Source organism: Mesoplodon mirus, assembly GCF_964341445.2.
Source record: "Mesoplodon mirus genome assembly, chromosome: 16".
Taxonomy (NCBI): Eukaryota; Metazoa; Chordata; class Mammalia; order Artiodactyla; family Ziphiidae; genus Mesoplodon; species Mesoplodon mirus.
Genome location: NC_138992.1, coordinates 10,107,743 through 10,128,363, shown reverse-complemented (window position 1 = coordinate 10,128,363; position 20,621 = coordinate 10,107,743). Strand labels below are relative to the sequence as shown.

Genomic DNA, 20,621 nt, shown 5'->3' with positions numbered 1-20,621 from the left:
GGAGTCAAGCTCTGTCTTTGATCCAGTGGGATGAGCTGAACAAAGTTGCTAAGAGTAGAGACGAGAAACAGGAGGCCGACTGACAAATATGGCCTGGAGCCATCCCAGAAGCAAGTCGGGATGCAGCGTGTGCTTGAGGTTCATTTAGAAGAGCCAAAGCACGGCTTCCCTGGTGGCGCAGTGGTTAAGAATCCCCACTCGCTGCCACTAGAGAAAGCCCCTGTGCAGCAATGAAGACCTAGCTCAGCCAAAAATAAATAAATTAAATTAATTAAATTTAAAAAAAGAAAATTAAGACAGCCAAAGCAGAACAAAGACTCTAGAAGACCCGCTAAAGGAGTGGTTTGAACTTAGGCTACTGGCTCCGCCTACCTCCAGTGACTTGCTTAGTGGAGCAGCCTTGGCATTTTGGCCTGCCGGCGGCCACCTCTCAGTCCTTTGGTTTCCATGGTGCTGACCTCTCCCCAGCTCTGGGGGTGGTCACGTGACATAGGCCTGTTCAGTCTGAATATCCCATCACGTGGTCCACAGTGATTGGGACAAGTGACCCAAGCTGAACCAGTGGCAATCAAGTCAGGGATTTTGCTAGCATTTCTGGGAAGACAAGCTCTGTGCCTACTGGGTGGACAGACGGGCAGTTGTAGGACAGGTGTTTCTGGAAGCTGCAACATGGAGAGCCTGGTCTGTGGCTCGGGAATCTAACAGTCAATTATCTTGCTGCTGCTCAAGAGGCGGCGGCAAGGGAGGACGGGGCGAGTTCCCTGCAGCCAGTCCTGCTAATGACCTGTCTGCGGTCACTTTGTAAACCTCTATCTTCGGTTTCGCGGCTCAGCCAAAAGCAGTCGCTCTACGCTCCAGCTTGGCAAAGCACATTTTCACTTTGGAAGCCATGCTGTTGTTGCCGTGGTTATCGATTCTCAGGAAAACCTGTGTAGTTGTTTATGAGCATCAAACCCCAAATATTTGCAGAGAACCCCTTTCAGGAGCTTTTGGCACTACAGTAACCCACATGAAGTGTTCCACATCTCAGACTTTTTTTTTTTAAACAGAGAAAATTGTTCTCTACTCAAATCTGTAAAACGCATTAGCTCATAGTTTCCATTTTAAACCAAAATCAAATCAACTTTAATATGCATTGGGTATCCGAGGCTGCTGTTTCCCTCAAGATTATCTTTGTAAGTCCTAACAGTTTGGATGGCCCAGCATGAAGAGATGTGAAAACAGAGACCAAGATCCATAAAAAAGCCCAGGTCCCATCCAATTTTCAATCACTTGCATACACATATGAGTACCACCTCGCCTGTGAAAGGATTCTACAAATTACAGGGCTAGCACTGGCATTTTATGTTCATGATCCGCTTTACAGGGGCCACTGATTTGAATTCAACAATAATACGTATTTATTGAGCATCTACTATGTGCCGGGCTCTATTTGTGAACAAATTATTCCAGGTTGTTACAAGTGCTGGGAAGAAAACCTACAGGGTGCAGCCAGAGACTGTAGGGTGATGAGGAAAGATCTGTCTGAGGATATAGCATGCTAGCTGAGGCTACAGGACAAGAAGTTGTCACCCCTGTGAAGAGCAGGGGCTTGGGGGATGGAGGTGCAGGGAGAGGGGTCCTGCAGGCAGAAAAACAGCATGTGTCTGAGTCCTGAGACCGGACAGCACTTGCTGAGTGTGAGAACAGAAAGAGGTCAGTGGCTGAAGTCTGTTGAGGGAATGGGGTGAGGGTAGACAGTGCAGGGCAGGCAGAGGCTAGATCGTGCTGGCCTTTGCAGGCCATGGTAAGGAATCTGGATTTCATTCGAAGTAAAATGGGCAGGGGGGCATTGGGGCCACAGATACATTTTAAGCAGGGGCATAGCAAGTTCTCATGCAGGAGGCATGTGGAGAATAATCCAAGTTGGATATCCCAAGTTCGAGGTGCCTGCTAGACTTCCAGACGGAAACATGAGTATGGCATTTGGGATACTCAAGTCTGGAACTCAGAGGACAGACTCAGCTGGAGATATCATTTGGAAGTAGTCAACATACAGATGGTCTTTGAAAATGCTCCGAGACTGGCTGGAGTGAGGGATGCACCACTGAGAGACAGAGGAAGAGGGCAAAAGCACAAGAACAAATCCAACCAGCTTGGCGCCCTGGGAGCCAAAAGAAAACAGTGTTTTGGGAGGGAGGGAGTGGTCAGCTGGGTCAAATGCAGCTCCTGGAAGCTGAGTTGACTTGGAGAATAATTCTGAACCTTTGAGACGTGGAAGTGGAGTGGGGGAGGGTTCATCTTAAAAGGCTTTCCTGGGACTTCCCTGGTGGTCCAGTGGCTAAGACTCCACGTTTCCAACTCAGGGGGTGCAGGTTCTATCCCTGGTCGGGGAACTAAGATCCCGCATGCCGCAAAAAAAGAAAAAAAAGGCTTTCCTTAGAACCTAGGGATAATAACGCACTGTGGAAAAGTGAAAATTCCAGGGTCCAGGGCCAGACTCCCTGCAATTGAATCCCACTTCTGCCATTTACCAGCATCATGGCCTCAACCTTCCAAACCTCCACGAGCTTGAGCTTGCCTTTACCACAGAAATAACAATAGTACCTGCCTCACAGGCTGTTGTAAGGGCCAAATGAGGTGATAAATAACAAATTCTTAGAAGAGTAAAATGCCTGGCTCATGTTAAATGCTCAGGAAATGTTAGTTGTTGTTGTTATAATAATTAACGCTAAGTGCCAAGTGCTGGGATTTACATGTGTTATCTATGGCGTAGATATTGTTATACCCATTTTACAGATGGAGAAACCTGCCTAGTATCACTAAGTTCCAGGGGTGGGTGGAGCTGGCATTCACATCCAGGTCAGACTCGGGCTGTCCTCTTAATCACTGCTCTGCAATCCCTCATGTGATAGCCAGGTGGGTGGTTGATGTCCAATGCAAGGGGGAAAATGGCTACTAACGCACTAATTGTGTGTTATGGACTGAATGTTTGTGTCTCCCCAAAATTCATGTGTTGAAATCCTAACGCATAATATGATGGTATCGGGAGGTGGGGCCTTTGGGAGGTGATTAGGTCATGATGGTGGTGCCCTCATGAATGGTATTAGTGCCTTATAAAAGAGAACCCAGAGAGATCCCTTGCCCCTTCCACTATGTGAGGACATGAGGAAGACAGCCATCAATGGACCAAGAAGCAGGCCCTCACTGGACATGGCATCTGCCAGCGTCCTGATCCTAGACTTCCCAGCCTCCAGAATGGTGAGAAAATAAGTGTCTGTTGTTTAAACCACACAGTCCACGGTACTTTTGTTGTAGCAGCCCAAGCTGAGACATTGTACTTCTGCTTCAACTTGCATTTCCAGAGGTAATTATTGGTTTTAAATTGGTTCTGGCATGCTTACAGTTATTAGAAACCAAATCTTACTCTGCATTTCACAGGGTTTCAGATTAATACAATGACGAGGTTGGGCTAGATCCGGGGTGTATGAATTGTGCTACAAGAAACTTCCCCCAGGGAGGATAGAGCATGTCCCCCCTGTATGTATGGAGCCCTGGGTCCCAGGCCTACTTCAACCAGAAAGAACTCTGCTCTTGTCTGTTTTCTACTCTGAGCTCTCTTAAGCTTTCATTTGAAGAAAATATTCTGAGGATACAAAAGTTTGAAAACCACAAACTGCACCTGCATCGGAATCACCTGCAGTGGCTATTAAAACGCAGACTCCTTGCCCCACTACACACTTTAGGGACCACAAACACAAGGGGGAGGGCCTAAGAATCTGCTTTTTTATTTTATTTTTAAATTTTTATTTATTTATTTTTTTAGACTGCTCCGGGTCTTAGTTGCAGCACGCGGGATCTTCCCTGTGGCATGCAGTCTCTTAGTTGCAGCATGCGTGTGGGATCCAGTTCCCTGACCAGGAATCGAACTTGCGCCCCCTGCATTGGGAGCCCAGAGTCTTACCCACTGAACCACCAGGGAAGTCCCCTGAGAATCTGCTTTAGAACTAGATCCCCATTCAAGATCCCTTGAATACGTGAGTGTTCAAGTTTGAGAACCATGTCAGACGCTCTCCATTAATTCTACTGCCCAACCCACTAGCCAATGGCCACTTCTGGCTAATTTCAATTTAAATGAAAATTCATTAAGATTAAATAAACTTTAAAGCTTCAATTTCTCAGTTGTACCAGGCACACTGTAAGTGCTCAACAGCCACAACAGCTAGCAGACACCAGACAGAGCATTTCCACCATTACAGAAAGTTCTGCTGGGCAATCCTGAAAGTTCTATTGGACAGCCCAAACTTGGACCTCTAGGTCTGCTCAAATGATGTATCTCGTGTGTTGACACTGAGGCACTAAACTCAGTCAACATCTCCTACCATTTTAAACTGTATTCCACGTACAGTATGCTCCCTAAGGATGTATCTTATTGGACAAAAATTACTTGTCATGTATCTATTTCCCCTGACCCACTCCTAGAGCTTGAAGGCAGGAACCATGCATGTATTATTTAGGTCTGTTATTCTCAGTGCCTAGAGCTTAAATAAATACTTGGGAATTGCTTAATTGGCCCACACAACATAAATGAAATATGAAGCTGACAGTGATGTGTCCCAGCTAAAAGCCTTCACTAGCACATCCATTAGGATGGCTACTATTACAAAAATAGAAAATCACAAGTGTTGGCAAAGATGTGAAGAAATAGAAACCCTTGTGCACTGTTGATGGGAATGCAAAATGGTACAGTCGCTGTGGGCAACAGTATGGTGGTTCCTCAAAAAATTAAATATAGAATTACCATTATGATCCAGCAATTCCACCTCTGGGTAGAATTCCATCACCCAAAAGACACCAAGCAGGGTCTTGACATATCTGTACACCCATGTTCACAGCAGCATTGTCAACAGATGGAAGCAACCTAAGTATCCACCAATGGATGAATGGATAAGCAAAATGTGGTAAATATACATACAGTGGAATATTATCCAGCCTTAAAAGGGAAGGAAATTCTGACACATGCTACAACATGGATGAATCCTGAGGATATTATGCTAAGTGAAAGAAGCTAGTCACAAAATGACAAATACTGTATGATTCACTTATCTGAGATACCTAGAGTAGTCAAATTCATAGAAACAGCAAGTAGAATGGTGGTTGCCAGGGGCTGGAGGAAGGGAGGAAAAGGGAGGGCTGTTATTTAGTGGGTACAGAGTTTTAGTTTTGCAAGATGAAAAGAGTTCTGGAGATGGACGGTGGTGATGACTGCACAACAATGGGAATGTACTTAATACCAATGAACTATACACTTAATAATCGTTAAGATAGTACATTTTATGTTTATGTGTATTTTAGCACAATTAAAACATTTTAAAATGTTTTAATTTTAAAATACATAATCAAATAATTTTCTAAAAAGCATTCACCGGTACCAACCAGAGGAAATATAGCAGCCTCATGGCTTTGAGAAAACTGTGGTTCTCAGTCTATGCTGTTGCATCTTGGGTAGGAAGGGGCCGGGGACAGGAGGAGGGAGCTGCATACACTCCACCTAGCTGATCATCAGAACCTCCTGGAGGGGGACTTCCCTGGTGGTCCAGCGGTTAAGACTCCACCCTTCCAGTGCAGGGGGGCAAGGGTTCGATCCCTGGTCCTGCATCCTGCACACCCCGTGGTACAGCCAAAAAAAAAAAAGAACCTCCTGGAGAGTCTGATTCCTTTCACCTGGGGGTGGAGTCAAGGGGATCTTTAATATTACAGAGTTCTGCATGGGACCCAGAGTCAAGAGCCCCAGTCTAGAGCACTTATATTCTCTTTATATTACGCTGCGGTTCCCGTCTTCTCATCTGGTTTGCAAGCTTCTTCAGGGGAGTGACTGTGCCTTATATCTACCCTGAGAATCTAAGTCACTTGTGGAATTTTTTTTTTTAAGACTGCAGATGCCTGGAACCCACCACACATCGATTAAATCAGCGTCTCCAGGCATCTTGTGTTTTTTTAAAAGCCCTCAAATGGGATTCTGATGCCCTCTCTTACACTGAAACCTCCTGCTCTGTGGGCTAACAGTGCTTGACAGAGAGGCTCAATGTTTGCTGAGTGACTCACAGAATGAAGTCCTTTGAATAATACATTCAAAATGGAAAATGTGTGTTTCATCTGTGTTGTTTATTCTAAATATTTTTCTGTGACTATTTTGTACGTAATTTAGACCAAATGATAAATAATAACAACAATTAGCATTTAGTGAGCACCTCGTATGTGCCAGGTGCTGATCACGTGCTTCCCATGTATCATCTCATTTAATTCTCAATCCTGTTTCTAAAGAAGGTACTGTTATTGTCTCCATTTTAAAGATGAGGAAACTGAGGCACAGGGAAATGCAGTCACTTCCTCAAAAATAAAACTTTCTCTTTTTTAAAATTTATTTATTTATTTATTTATTTGTGGCTGCATTGGGTCTTTGTCACTGCTCACGGGCTTTCTCTAGTTGCGAGAGCAGGGGCTACTCTTCACTGCAGTGCGCAGGCCTCTCACTGTGGTGGCCTCTCTTTGTTGCAGAGCACGGGCTCTAGGCACGCGGGTCTCAGTAGCTGTCGCTCGCAGGCTCAGTAGTTGTGGCTCGCGGGCTCTAGAGCGCAGGTTCAGTAGCTGTGGCGCACGGGCTTAGTTGCTCTGTGGCATGGGGGATCTTCCCAGACCAGGGCTCGAACCCGTGTCCCCTGCATTGGCAGGCAGATTCTCAACCACTGCGCCACCAGGGAAGTCCAAAACTTTCTTTTTTTTGCATGACACTTATATCATGAGCATTCTCATAACCTTTAAAAAGTGACCATCATTTTCTTATTAATGGCTACATCATTGTTTTTCATTGTTTTACCCTATTTTTTTTAATCATTCTGCCCTAATTTGTTAACTCATTCCTCATTGTAAGGCAGCTTTCTGTCTTGTTTGTCACTGTTTAGCATTTTAAACAATGCTGCAGTGGATGTCTTTGTGCTAAGGGTGTTTTCTATATGTCAGAAAACTGTCCTTAGGAAAGATTATGGAAAAAATGTTCTGATGGTGAATGGCATTAAACACTGAACAACAGTCTTTATTGAGGGGACTGTGCTGAATGAGCTGGGTAAGCCCCTCTCCCGGGGACGTTTTACGTGCCCTGGCCTAACCGCCACCAACTCACACCGAACACTTAGCGAGGGCCTGGAGCTCTCGCGAACGCTTTATAGATCTGATCCCACCTGGTCCACGCAAGACCTCTGGGGGAGGTACAGTGAGACGCCTGAGGCAGAGAATGGGGAAGAAGTGGACCCAGGCTCACAGGACCCGCAAGAGCAGAGGCAGGATAGGAACCCACAGCTCTAACCACCAGTCCGGGCCTCCTGATCAAGGCAGGTGTTCGCCCAGACTCAACGGCCACCCCGTGAAACAAGAACTAGCACGAGTAGTGGGCATGAGCCCTGCCCATCAACTTGCACCGCACAAGACTCTCCCTGTAAGTGCACGATGTCTCACCTCCCAGGCAAAAAGATCCAGGAACACTCACTCGGAGCAACACAGGGTTCCTGCCCTAAAGGCCTAGTCCCCTTAGATGCAGAGAGAAAGTGGAAGAAGGAGGTCAGTTATCCTTACCCAGGATCCACCCACACCCAGTGCCCTTGCAGGTGCTTTACATGGTAATATACATTTGTTATGGGTTGAATTGTGTCCCCCCCAAAATGTTGATGTCCTGGTCCAGTGTACCCATGAATGTGAGTTTATCTGGAAATAGGATCTTTGTAGATGTAATTAAGATGTAAATTAAAGATGAGATCATACTGGAGTAGGGTGGGCCCTTATTCCAACAAGACTGGTGTCCTTGTAAGGGAGAGGAAGAGAGACACAGAGGGAGAAGGACACGGGACAACACAGGCAGAGGCCGGAGCAACGCAGCTGCTAGGCAACAAACATCAAAGATTGCCAGCAAACCCCAGAAGCTAGGAAGAGGCAAGGAAGGATCTTCCCCTACAGGCTTCGGTACCCTGCCGATACCCTGGGTTTGGACTTCCAGCCTCCAGAATTGTGAGACAACACATTTCTACTGTTTTGAGCCACCAGGTTTGTGATACTCTGTTACGGAAGCCCTAGGAGATGAATACAATGTTGTATGGTCTTTTAGCTCCATCAAGACAGAAGCTATATTTTGCTCATCTTGGAATCCCAGCCACTGGTGCAGTCCCTGGCTCACAGTAGATGCTCACAGAGTGTTTGCTGAGTGAGCAAGTGAAAAAATTAATAAAGTACAAACTCAGGATGAGAAGGAACTATGTCTTTTATCTCTACTAACAGACCAGAGCAAATTAGGTACTCAGTAAATGTTTGCAGAATGAATAAATGTTTTTAAATGAATAAATGATAAGCTCAGGAAGGCTTTGCAATGAGTCCTATTCATCTATTTCCTCAGGACTCAGCATAGGGTGTGGCACACAGCAGCTTCTTAGTAAATTTGGAAGGAGGGAAGGAAAAAAATGAAGGGAAGGTGGGAGGGAAGGAAAGAAGACCAGGATCATAATTTCCCAATTCTCGGTCTAGGTAGGTAATTTCTTTCCTTTATGCATCTAACTGAGGCCATGGAATAAGCAGTTGAGTTTCAAACAGCCTCAATTACATTGAAAGGGCTTTCACAGCCCTTTGAGTAAAATTCACCTCCCCCCCGAATACTGTTGTTCTAAACAATTGAATATTGTTCTAAAACACATTTCTTTTTCTTCTACATACACTTGAACTTGAACATTGTTTTTCTAAAACACATTTCCTTTTCTTTCACATCCAGAAATCATAAGGCTTTCCAACCCTTCCAACAATGTCAGAAATGCAGCTCCGAGTTCAGAGGTCAACGCTTCTGTGTTCAGCTCGGGGGACACATTTCCTGTCCCTGTGCTGCATTCAGCCTCTGACACCTGCCCTGCGGCCAAAAAGGGACATCAGCTGGGCTCAGGGAAACTCAATTTGGGCTGACAGCCCACAGCATAAGAAGGACAGGGAGTCTGCAGTGACCTTTGCAAAGGCAAAGGCAGGGAGAGGGAGTCAAAGGGGTTTCTCCGGGCGTGGCTTAGGAGGGTCTAAAGTTACGGTCAGTTCATTTCTACGGATGGAGAAAACCCCTGAAAATAAGGGCAACTGATTTCCATTGCTGGCTCAGAATTCAACCGCACTGCCATTTGCTGCCCCTGCCATCCTGGTGGTATTTGAGGTGAAAAAAAGGGAACATCTTGTTCTTTATTCCTCTGGACTTGAACTTTTCCAGGGATGGCAACTGCACCGTTGTGGGGTATGATTTTATTCCTTCATTCCTTCATTTTTATTGTGAACGAAGATACGTAATATATAGTTGAACAAAGTAAGAGGTCCCTGGACTCATGTCCCGAGACATTTAGAAAGGCTCAGCTCCCGTGTGTTTTCTCTCTCGTCTACTGAACTCCAAAGCTCGGCGCTTGTCTGCTCCACGGGACACCAGGTGGAGGTCACAACTGTCATAGTGACAAACAAGGAAAAGAAAAGCTGACCGCTTCTCAGGGCCTGTCAGCAGGGAAGGCAAAGAACTGCTTTATGTGTTTTGATGTAGCCCTGATGTGGTCAGCTTACCCATGGATGTGGGGACCTTCCGCCCTATCAGAGGAGTTGGTTGAGACGGGCATCAGTGAGATGGACATTATTTTATCAGACCTGCGTGGCTGGATCAGTTTATGTGTCCCTCCTGTGGCCCCAGGGCATCCCACGCTGAGCCTGACCCAGTAGCTGGCAATCTGTGTGATATTTATCTTTCCTTTTCCTCTAGACAGAAAGCCCCATGAGGATAGGGCTGTGTGTGTGCTGCTTGTACCTTTGTATCCCAAGCAACCTGGCCCAGTTCTTGGCACATAAGTAACATAAGCAACTGATCAATGCATGCTATGAAAGAGCCAACAAACAAACAAATAAGTGAAAAGAGATAAAGGTGTTGGGCCTTACGTTATAGTTAAGAGAGTGCGGGCTTCAGAATCGGGTGTAGTTTCACTCATGTTCTACTACCCGATCTGTTTTAATTGAAATACAATATGAACACATAAAATTGCCTATGTCATAAATGTACCATTCAAGGAATTTTGACACCCATGCAACCAGCAGCCGGAACATTTGCAGAACCTCAGAAGCTGCTTCATGCTCCCTTCTGGTCACTCTCCCCTGACCCACCCAAAGGTGAGCCACTGTCCTGACAGCTGCATGCCATCTGGCAAGTTACTATGCTAACTCGTATCTTCATATTGGGAAAATAATACTTACCTTGCTATGAGTATCACATCGTATACATGTATATGCGGTACCTGGCAACGACGGTCATAGAGTAGTACTAGTGTTAGCAGTAGACGTCGTAGCAGAAGTAACAGGAGAAGGAGAAGCATGAAAGCGACAGCAGAAGCAGCAGCTGTAACAGTAGAAGCAGCAGTAATGGCAACAGCAGAAGTCGTAACAGTGGTAACAGACGCAGTGTCACCAATAGTAGAGGCAGTGGTTATAGTAACAGCTGACACTGACACGGCACGTACGACGTTCCAGCTGCTGGTCCAAGTGCTTCACCGCAACTCATCTAATGTTCAAAGCAACCCGCACGAGAATGTATAAAAGACGACTGTACACGTAAAGAAACTGAGCACAGAAGTTAAGTAGATTTCCCAAGGTCATGTGGCTCTAGAGTCCTGAATTCAGGGTTCTAATACAGTACCAGCAGTCTGGCCACTGAGCCTCTCCTCTTAATAGCAACCTTTCAATAACTATTTGCATGGCAAAGAAAGATTTGTCCTCCAATATCGGTTCTCTTCTTTTCCTGTTGTTTTTTTGTTCTCTTCTTTTTCCATCACAATAATCCTCAATTTTGGTAAGCACGTGGTCTTACAGAAGAAAGTTCACATTTCCCAGCCTCCCTTGCAGTTAAATGTAGGCAGAGGACTCAATTCTGGCCAACAGAACGTAAGTAGAAGCAGCAAGTGTGACACCCAGAAGCAGATACCCTTAAAAGAAGGGGCCTGCCTTTCTTCTTCCCTTCCTCCTGCCGGTAGATGTGATGGCCGGTGCAGAAGCAGCCAGAATGGACCATGAGGTGACCTTGGGGGAAAGGAGGTCCACGTGGCAGAAAAACAAGAGGGGAAAAGTCTGGGTCTCTCACAGTTGCTGCAGCAGCCCTGTACCACCTTGGGTTCAAAGCAAGAGAGAAATAGACTTCTATCTTCTGTTTAAGCCAACGTTCTTTTAGATTTTACATCATTCATAGCAAAACATAATCCTAAATAATGCACTGCGGCTGCAGTTGTAATTAATATTGAAACTGAGGAGGACCCTGAAGGACCTTCCCAGGGACAGACACCCCCACCCCCGTGTTCCCCACCTCCTGTTTCTAGAAAAGCTTTAGCCCCCTAGGCTTTCCCCAAGTTCCAAAGAGCAAATTGAACCAGAGAAGTGAGAAAATGCAAAAAGAAAAGAAAGCAGCGAAGCAAGACAAAATAATAACAATTTAGACATAAAACAACATCAAGGACCTTTAGTTCCTTCTTGGGGCTATAGGTAATATCTTGAGTCATACCCTTGAGCTGTTTTGCAGATTCTAAAACCCCCACCATGTGGAGGAAGTTAACTGCATGCTGATCACCAACACACAGACCCCAGACTGGTGGGAACCGAAAGGTTGGTGATTTGAGATTCCTGAAACATCACCCTGTTACCTCACCACAACCAGAGAATTGTGCACAAGCTGATCGCTCACCCTGTGACCCTCTCCCTCACACTGTCTTTAAAAACCCTTCCCTGGAAACCACTGGAGAATTCAGATCTCTTGAGCATGAGCTGCCTGTTCTTCTTGCTTGGCACCCTGTAATAATAAACGCTGTACTTTCCTTCACTACAACCTGGTGTCAGTAGATGGACCTTGATGCCTGTCAGGCGAGCAGACCCAAGTTTGGTTTAGTAACAGTATCACCTAAAAAGATACCTGCAAAACTAATGTCACTTTCGTGTTGGATTCTTGATTTATAAAACAAAACAAAATAAAACATGACTTCGGTAACCCTGTAATCATCAAACTATGAAGATAAGCAGGCAGAGTCTCATTTATCCTGGAAGATGGTAACAGTCCCCTATCAACTCATGTCTGGGTCACATCAAAGCCTCGCAGGTTGGCCTCCCTGCCTCTAGCCTCTCACCTCTCCTACCCATTCAGGACACTCTTCCTTATCTAATTATCCGAAAAATTACTTTCATTTTAAAAACTGGAATAATTATAATGTTTTATGTCCCTACTTTATGCAAGACACTTTATTGTACACCTTTTTTTCTAATCTGCATGAAAACCTGAAACATAACTATTATTACTCCAATTCCATAGATAAGAAAACAGAACAGAGAAGGTTAATGACTTGCCTGAGGTCACACAGAAAGTTGCTGGCAGAGCAAGAATTCAACCACCCCTCCAGCACCCACAATCTTTCTACCACTAAGCTGACTTCTGGGAAACACCAGGCATAGCAGGTGGACCCTATGTCAAGTCACCCTGGCAACTTTAAGATCCTTGGACTCCTGGAGTTTTCTCTGCCTAGTTTTCGTGGCGCTTCCTGTCCAGTCCAGTTTTTTATCATCCACTAACACAAAGCTCCACCCACTGAGGTCAGATGCCTTAGACTCTATCATGTGCGCCTATGCCAGGCCCCAGTATTCCCAGCTGCAAAATGGGACAAATCACACCTCTACCAAGAAGCAACACTGCAAGACAAAAAAGGCAGCAGACCTGGAATCAGGAAAAATTGGTTTCAAATCCAGCCAGGCAAGTTCTCTATCTGTAAAATGAATGTGGTAAGCCCTTCCTGGTAGGATTGTTGGGCAGATTGAATGAAGTAATGTCTTTAAAGAGTCACTCAGCTAAAATAGCATCTATTCTTGTTGGCAGTATTGTTTTTGTTATCATTCCTTACTTCATTCTCATACCACCACCCCACCACCTTTCCCTCTGCACACAGATGATAGGTAATGAGACAGGAAACACTTCAAAAAGTCTGCAGCTCTAAAAATGCCAAAGATCTGTTCATCACTAATATCCACACCCATGGTGTCTCTGTCAGATTCTAGTGCTTGAGTCTGATCAACTTTTGCATTTCAACCTCCCCAAAAGAATCCCTCGACATTTCCCAGGCTGGGCTCTCTGGACAGGATGGGCTAAGACCACTCACCGATTCCATAGTGAATCTCTTGATGAAAAACTGGAGAGCCTGGAGGCTGAAGATCTCATGTCTCAGCCGTCACATCAGAAAATTACCTGGATGGGGAGGTAGGAAAAAAGGTGACAAGAGTCATCCAGCAGGACTGGGCAGAAGACATTGTCTCAGACCAACACATGATTTCATGTGGAATCCAGCACCCTTGTTGGGAATGTTCTTACACCACAGTGGCTGTCCAGGAATGGGAAGGAAAACAGTGGGGAAACCACTATTTCAGCAATCCACTTTGGGGTTGACATCTCCATCAGTAAATCTGTGCAAGTGCTCAGGAATCCTTCTTGCCTTTCTATTTCTAGCTCTATGTTGGAGAGCAGTTTACAAGTCATTAACATCTCTAAACCTGAGCTCCTAAACATGAAATTAAATTGTGCTGACAGGTAGGACAGACAGACAGCCACAGCTGTGTGCCCATGGGGAAGGAGAGGAGTTCCCCCAGCCAAGGGAATCAGCCCCAGGAAGAAGGTAGATATATAGGAATCTCCATATTTCAGGACAGCCCCTCTGAACCAGAGAGAGGATTTTAATTAATTCATGCATACCAAAGCTTAATTAATTGCTGAGTGCACAGAGCACAGGAAGTCTGGGATTAAAGGTTTTACATAAGGGAACAGCTTCAATATTTTTGGATGGAGGGGAAACAGAAGTGGGGGTGTGAAAACAAGAGAAGCCATGGGACCTGCTGGGTCCTTCCCCAAGTTCAGAGTGGTACCTCCATCTGCGGCCAGAAACCTAGGGACACACTTGACACACCGTCTCCACATCCCTAAGTCACGTGTCTCGAACCTAAATATCTCTCAACCTGTCTCTCTCTCCATCTCCACTGACACAGCCCTGGATCAAGCCTCCACCATTCTCACCTGGGCTACTACAACTATCACCTAATTGGTCTCCCCTCATCACCATTTCTCCCTCTGAAATCTGCTCCCCTACACTGAAGCCAGAACAATCTTTTTCTTTTTTTATGTTTTATTATGCAGAATTCTGTACAGACACAAACACAGAGATTCCCACTACCCAGCCCCAATCACCACCAACTCATAATCAGTCCTACCCCATCCACTCCCTAATCACTCCCCCTCCCCATGTTAGTTTTTAGAAGCAAATTCCAGACGTCTTATTTCAGTCATTAATAGCACAGCACAGGGGCTTCCCTGGTGGCGCAGTGGTTAAGAATCCACCTGCCAATGCAGGGGACACAGGTTCGTGCCCTGGTCCGGGAAGATCCCACATGCCACGGAGCAACTAAGCCCGTGGGCCACAACTACTGAGCCTGTGCTCTAGAGCCCGCGAGCCACAACTACTGAAGCCCGCGCGCCTAGAGCCCGTGCTCCTCAACAAGAGAAGCCACAGCAGTGAGAAGCCCGCGCACCGCAACAAAGAGTAGCCCCCACTCGCCGCAACTCGAGAAAGCCCACGTGCAGCAACGAAGACCCAACGCAGCCAAAAATAAAATATATAAAATAAATTTATTTTAAAAAATAGTGCAGCACGTATCGCTATATAAGGTCTTTTACAAAAATATAACAGCAACACCATTACCACACCTAAAAAGATGATAATTCTTTGATATCACCAAATATCCAACGTTCAAATTTCTAATAGCCTCATAAATGTTAAAAATGCTTTTTAAGTTTTTTTGTTTTAAAAAATCCAGATCCAAATACGGCTGGTTAATATGCAGAATAAAACTTTTAAAACTCAAATCTGTGTCATCCCTCCACCTCTAGCTTAACATTCTTTAATGGTTTCTCAGTGCTTCCAGATAAAAATGATTGAACACAGTCTGACTCTTGCCCCCCTCCTCCCCTCTGACCTCATCTTGTCCACCCCAGCTCACTGTCGCAACCACATGACCTTCTTTCAGATCCTGCAACTTTCCACGGTCCTTCTGCCCCAGGTCCTTTCCTCATGCTGTTCCCTCTGCCTGTAAGGCTTCCTCTCTCACTTTGGCTAGTTAACTCCTATACTTCTTTAAATCTTACTTCCTCAGGGAAACTCTTCCTACTCCTCTAGATTAGATTACAGAATTGATCTGTTTTTAACTATGCATTCATTCATGTGAAGACTGATAAACATATGTTGATTTGATTTGATAATAAGCCATGTGATACAAAGACTGTTTAGATTTTCTCATATCCCCAGCACCAACCACACAGTGGTGTCCAGCACAATATTAATAAACGTTTGTTGGATAAATGATCAAACCACCTTCTTCAACCTTAGATGCCAACAGTGATTGACTGAATCTTCCCGAACTTTGAATCACACATTTAAGTTAGATGGGGAATTGACAGTCTTATCCTAAAATTGATATGGAAATGCAATGAACTCAGATAGCCAAAATGATGTGGAGGACTCACATTTCCCAATTTCAAAACCTACTACAAAGCTGGAATAATCAAGACAGGGTGGTACCAGCGTGAGCAAAAACACATGCTCTCCTCCAGAATCACAGACCATGATTTCCCCGTAACATTCACCTTCCTGATCACAACTTTACACACTATATGTACATGAAAAACAAGACCCCGTTACTGGCATAAATAAGCAATGCCTCTCCCAGCCCACACCTCCCCTTGCCTTTCCTTTGCTTTCCTTGCTTCACCCAAGCACACAGCTAAGACAGTGTATAGACTGGATCACTGCTCCTATTCTTCACTCTCACCCTGAATTTGAATTATACATCCCTGCCCTTGGTCATGTGTCTTTGTAGTCCTTCTTACTATAGTGGGTGGTAGGTCTTTCCATGCAGCATTGGATTCTGGACTGGACCACTGACTTGTTTACAATGGAATTCGGATGAAAATGACACTGTGCTGGTCCCAATCTATCCCTTGCCCTCCTGTGATGTGTCATGAGAGGAGTATGTCTCCCTAGCCCCTTTCAGCTGCTGCCTTTCAGCCTGGACCCTGCAATAAAGACACATGGAGCAGATTTGAACCAAACCTGAAGTTCAGCCTGAGCCAGCCAAGCCCAACCTAGATCAGCCAAACCACAACTGACCCATGAGCATGAAAATAAACACCTGCCATCAAGCAGGCCACTGCAATTCTGCGGTTTTTGTTACTTGGCAAAACCTGACGAATACACATGGGAACGCTAATTTATGGACACCAATGAGTATCAACACAATTGGGAAAAATGAAAGCCTTGCACACAGACAGAACAGATGTGATGACAATCAGCAAAGCCACCTCTTGCAGAAGACACACCTACCTGGTGCTAACTTGACCCTCACAAGAAGACACTGGGCCAGCTTTACAGATGAGAACATCGATGCTCAGAGATATGACATAGTGTGTCCAGGACAGTGTGTAGCAGAACTGGGATTCCAACCCAGGTTGTCTGACTCAGGCAGACAGGCTTCCTCTCCTTAAAATAACTCGAAGATGCTCAGAGACAGCTATCACATGAGCCCCTGGTACCCCAGTCCACCTCCACCCTTGTCCCACTTCCTTTAATGGGTCTTCACAAGGGGCTGGAGGGACAGGGTATCCTGTTCAGTGAGCCTCTTCGGCTGTTGGGTCCCTTGTTTGTGAAATGAGATCACTATCTTAGCCTGACCTATGTCACTAGACTGGCGTGAACCCCCAGAGAGACAGTGTGTGCAACTGCTGTGTGAGGTGTGACACCAAAGTCAGTTCACACCCTGCTTCCTCGACTCTGAACTCACGCGAATTAGGATAGCATCCATGTATATGTCAGTGCTGCACCCACACTGCTTTGAACCCGTTTATGCTTTGAAACTGATTTTTGTTTTTCAAACAGAGATTCTTTCTTTCCAGTTATGAAAGTAATCCAGGCCCATCACGAAAAACAGTAAGGCATGAAAACAAAATATTTTAGTATCCCATCCCCTACAGATAAATACTGTTAGGATTTTAAAGCTATTTCCTTTCTGGAACCGGTTCTTGTAAAAGTCAAATAAATAATGCATTTCAATTAACATGATTTTCTTAGAACCAGGGAACTACCAGTAACTTAAAAAAAAAAAATTCCACTTTGCATTCATTCATTCAATCTTTCATTCAAGGAATATTTGTCTTGGGCTTATCATATGCAGGGAAGACAGAGCCAAGAACAAAAAACGTTTATAATCTCGAGGAACTAACATTCATTCATTCATGCATTCCTTTTATTTATTTATTTATTTTGGGGGCGGCACCTCACAGCTTATGGAATCTTAGTTCCCCGACCAGGAATTGAACCTGAGGCCACGGCAGTGAAAGCGCTGAGTCCTAACCACTGGACCGCCAGGGAATTCCCATTTGTTTGTTTTGTTTTTTCATTTAATCACAAATATTTATTGATCTAGAATTCTGCCTCCATTCAAGGCCTGGTGCTTACTTTTTTGGGTTTTTTTTTTTTCTTTCTTTTCTTTTTTTATTGACATTCATTATTTTTTTAACTGCACAAATAAAAGGAGCACCAACTATATGCTGGGCACTTGCTAATAATAATAATAGCAGCTTCCCTGCTAGACCTTGTACTCTAACAGTTTGGCTTATAATTAAAAGCTGTCTCCTTAGAACAAATGCATCTGGGTTAGAACTCAGATTATGGCTCTTTGGTGAGTTCTTTATCCTTTCATACTTCAGTTTCGTCATCTTTAAAATTGGGATAATTAAAGTACCTACCTCATACAGTCACTGAGAATTAGTTAGATAATGTAGCTCAAGCACTGAGCAAAACAGGAACTAGTTATGGTGGTAGTAACACTATCGTCTTGTTTAATCCACACAAACATCCTACAAGAATCTGAAACTCAGAGGTTAGGGGCCTTGTCATGAGGTCATGCAGGTTACCACTTAGGCACCTGGGGCACAAGCCCAGTGGGGACCCTCTGAGGGATGGGAACACACCTTAGAATTGCCACCCTGGGGTAAGGAAGCTGGGGCATTTATGCACCCACTCCCATGCCTCACTGGCCACGCACAGCCAGGGTATGGCCTCAGACAGAGATGCAGGAAGCCCTCCCTGGGGACAGGAACCACCTGCAGTGCCTTCCAGGGTGGGCTCAAAGATACGGGCAGGGAACACACATCATTTACGACTAGATGTTCAATAAATACACATCAGAGGAGTGAACGTGTGCTACCAACCCCCTTGCTCTTCTCTATAACCTCTCATTTCCCCCTGCCACCAGTGATGGATGATTTAAAGCAAGTACCTGCTAGAGTGAATGGATGATTTAAAGCAAGTACCTGCTAGAGTGAACCAGAACTCATTATCATCAAGCATCACAACTTTTATCCACCCCTGCTTCTGCTTTTTCCATTGAAATTCTATTCTGTGACTTACGGTATGTCATTCCAGAAAGCAATTCCTGTGTGCCATGCAAGAATAGGGACATAAATCATTTAGTACATCAGCCCTTCTTTATTGCCAGTCACCAAATAGGTGTTGAGTTTTATTCAACAGAAGTGACTTCACGGATGCTGGGATTCGTATCCTTTTATAGAGGATGTTATGAACTCTTGAGTCACCAGCAGCTGGCTACAGCTTGGACAGTTTTCTTTGTTCCCATAACATCACAGCGAACACTTTTCCTATTTACTGATGTGATTCTTTCCTGTTCTGTAGAAGCTGTAGTTAGAAAACCAGAGACCTAAAGAAAAAAGCCTGAATACATATTTTGGCAAAGCTTCCTCTTGTCTACTAGAAGCTTAGCTTGTCTAGCCCCACTCGAAGTGCCTTCTCTTTCAAGAAGCTTTCTCCAGAAAAGGGAACCCTCTTACACAGGTGGTGGGAATGTAAATTGGTACAACCACTATGGAGAACAGTATGGAGGTCCCTTAAAAAACTAAAAAAAGAGCTACAATCTGACCTAGCAATCCCACTTCTGGGCATATATCCAGAGAAAACCATAATTCAAAAAGATACATGCACCCAATGTTCATTGCAGCACTATTTACAATAGCCAGGACATGGAAGCAACCTAAATGTCCATCAACAGAGGAATGGATAAAGAAGATGTGGTACATATACAATGGAATATTACTCAGCCATAAAAAAGAAAAAAAAGAAATAATGCAATTTGCAGCAACATGAATGGACCTAGAGACTGTCATGCTGAGTGAAGTAAGTCAGACAGAGGAAGACAAATATCATACTATATCACTTATATGCAAAATCTTAAAAAAGGGTACAAATGAACTTACCTACAAAATAGAAATAGAGTCACAGATGTAAAAAACAAACTTATGGTTTCCAAGGGGTAAGGGCCGGGGAGGGATAAATTGGGAGATTGGGACTGACATATACACACTACTATATATAAAATAGATAACTAATAAGGACCTACTGTATAGCACAGGGAACTCTACTCAGTACTCTGTAATGGTTATATGGGAAAAGAATCTTAAAAAGAGTGGATATATGTATATGTATAACTGATTCACTATGCTGTACACCTGAAACTAACGTAACATTGTAAATCAACTATATTCCAAAAAAAATTTTTTTTTAAAGCTTTCTCCAACTTTCCCAGCCCAACAATCTGTCTGTTTCTGAACTCCTCCAGCACAAATAACAATAACAATAATAATAATAGTGCCCCCTATTGATCACTTTCTAGGTACCAGACTCATCCGACATATAATCCATTCACTATGGCATTCAATCCTCACCACAACCCTGCAAGGAACTGAGATTGTCTGCATTTTACAGATAAGAAAACCGAGGCCCACAAAAATGATGTACCATTTGGTCACACGGCTACTTGGTGGAGGCAGATTCTGGATTCAAACTTGGGACAGCTTGGCTTCAAAGCTCAGAGCTTTACTTACTATGCGAGGTAAGGCAGTATGAATTCTGACTGAATACATCCCACTTTGTATTATTTTCTATGTTTTTAAATTTTTATTGGAGTATAGTTGATTTACTATGTTGTATTAGTTCCAGGTGTATGGCAAAGTGAATCAGTTATACATATATCCACTCTTTTTTAGATTCTTTTCCCATATAGGCCATTACAGGGTATTGAGTAGTGTTCCCTGTGCTATACAGTAGGTCCTTATTAGTTATCTATTTCATATATAGTTGTGTGGATATGTCAATCCCAATCTCCCAGTTTGTCCCTCCCTCCCACCTTACTCCCGGTAACCATAAGTTTGTTTTCTACATCTGTGACTCTATTTCTACTTTGTAGATAAGTTCATTTGTACCCTTTTTTTAGATTCCACATATAAGTGATATCATATGATATTTGTCTTTCTCTTTCTGACTTACTTCACTCAGTATGATGATCTCTAGGTCCATCCATGTCGCTGCAAATGGCATTATTTTGTTCTTTTTAAAAATTTATTTATTTTTGGCTGCACTGGGTCTTCGTTGCTGCACACGGGCTTTCTCTATTTGCAGCGA

At 44.2% G+C, this 20,621-nt stretch overlaps 1 protein-coding gene across 5 annotated transcripts in view; it reads right to left on the bottom strand.

Annotated features, from left to right (window-relative positions):
• Positions 1-20,621, bottom strand: part of ASAP1 (ArfGAP with SH3 domain, ankyrin repeat and PH domain 1) — a 353,145-nt gene that overhangs the window by 299,746 nt on the left and 32,778 nt on the right. For 4 of the 5 annotated variants that reach the window (XM_082601310.1, XM_082601307.1, XM_082601309.1 and 1 more), the window contains one exon: positions 13,209-13,294. The exons of the other annotated variant lie outside the window; for it this stretch is intronic. In XM_082601310.1, the coding sequence (XP_082457436.1) occupies positions 13,209-13,267 (59 nt within the window). In that variant the 5' untranslated portion in view covers positions 13,268-13,294. Of the gene's footprint in view, positions 1-13,208; positions 13,295-20,621 lie in introns of those variants that run through there. 5 annotated transcript variants of the gene reach the window in all.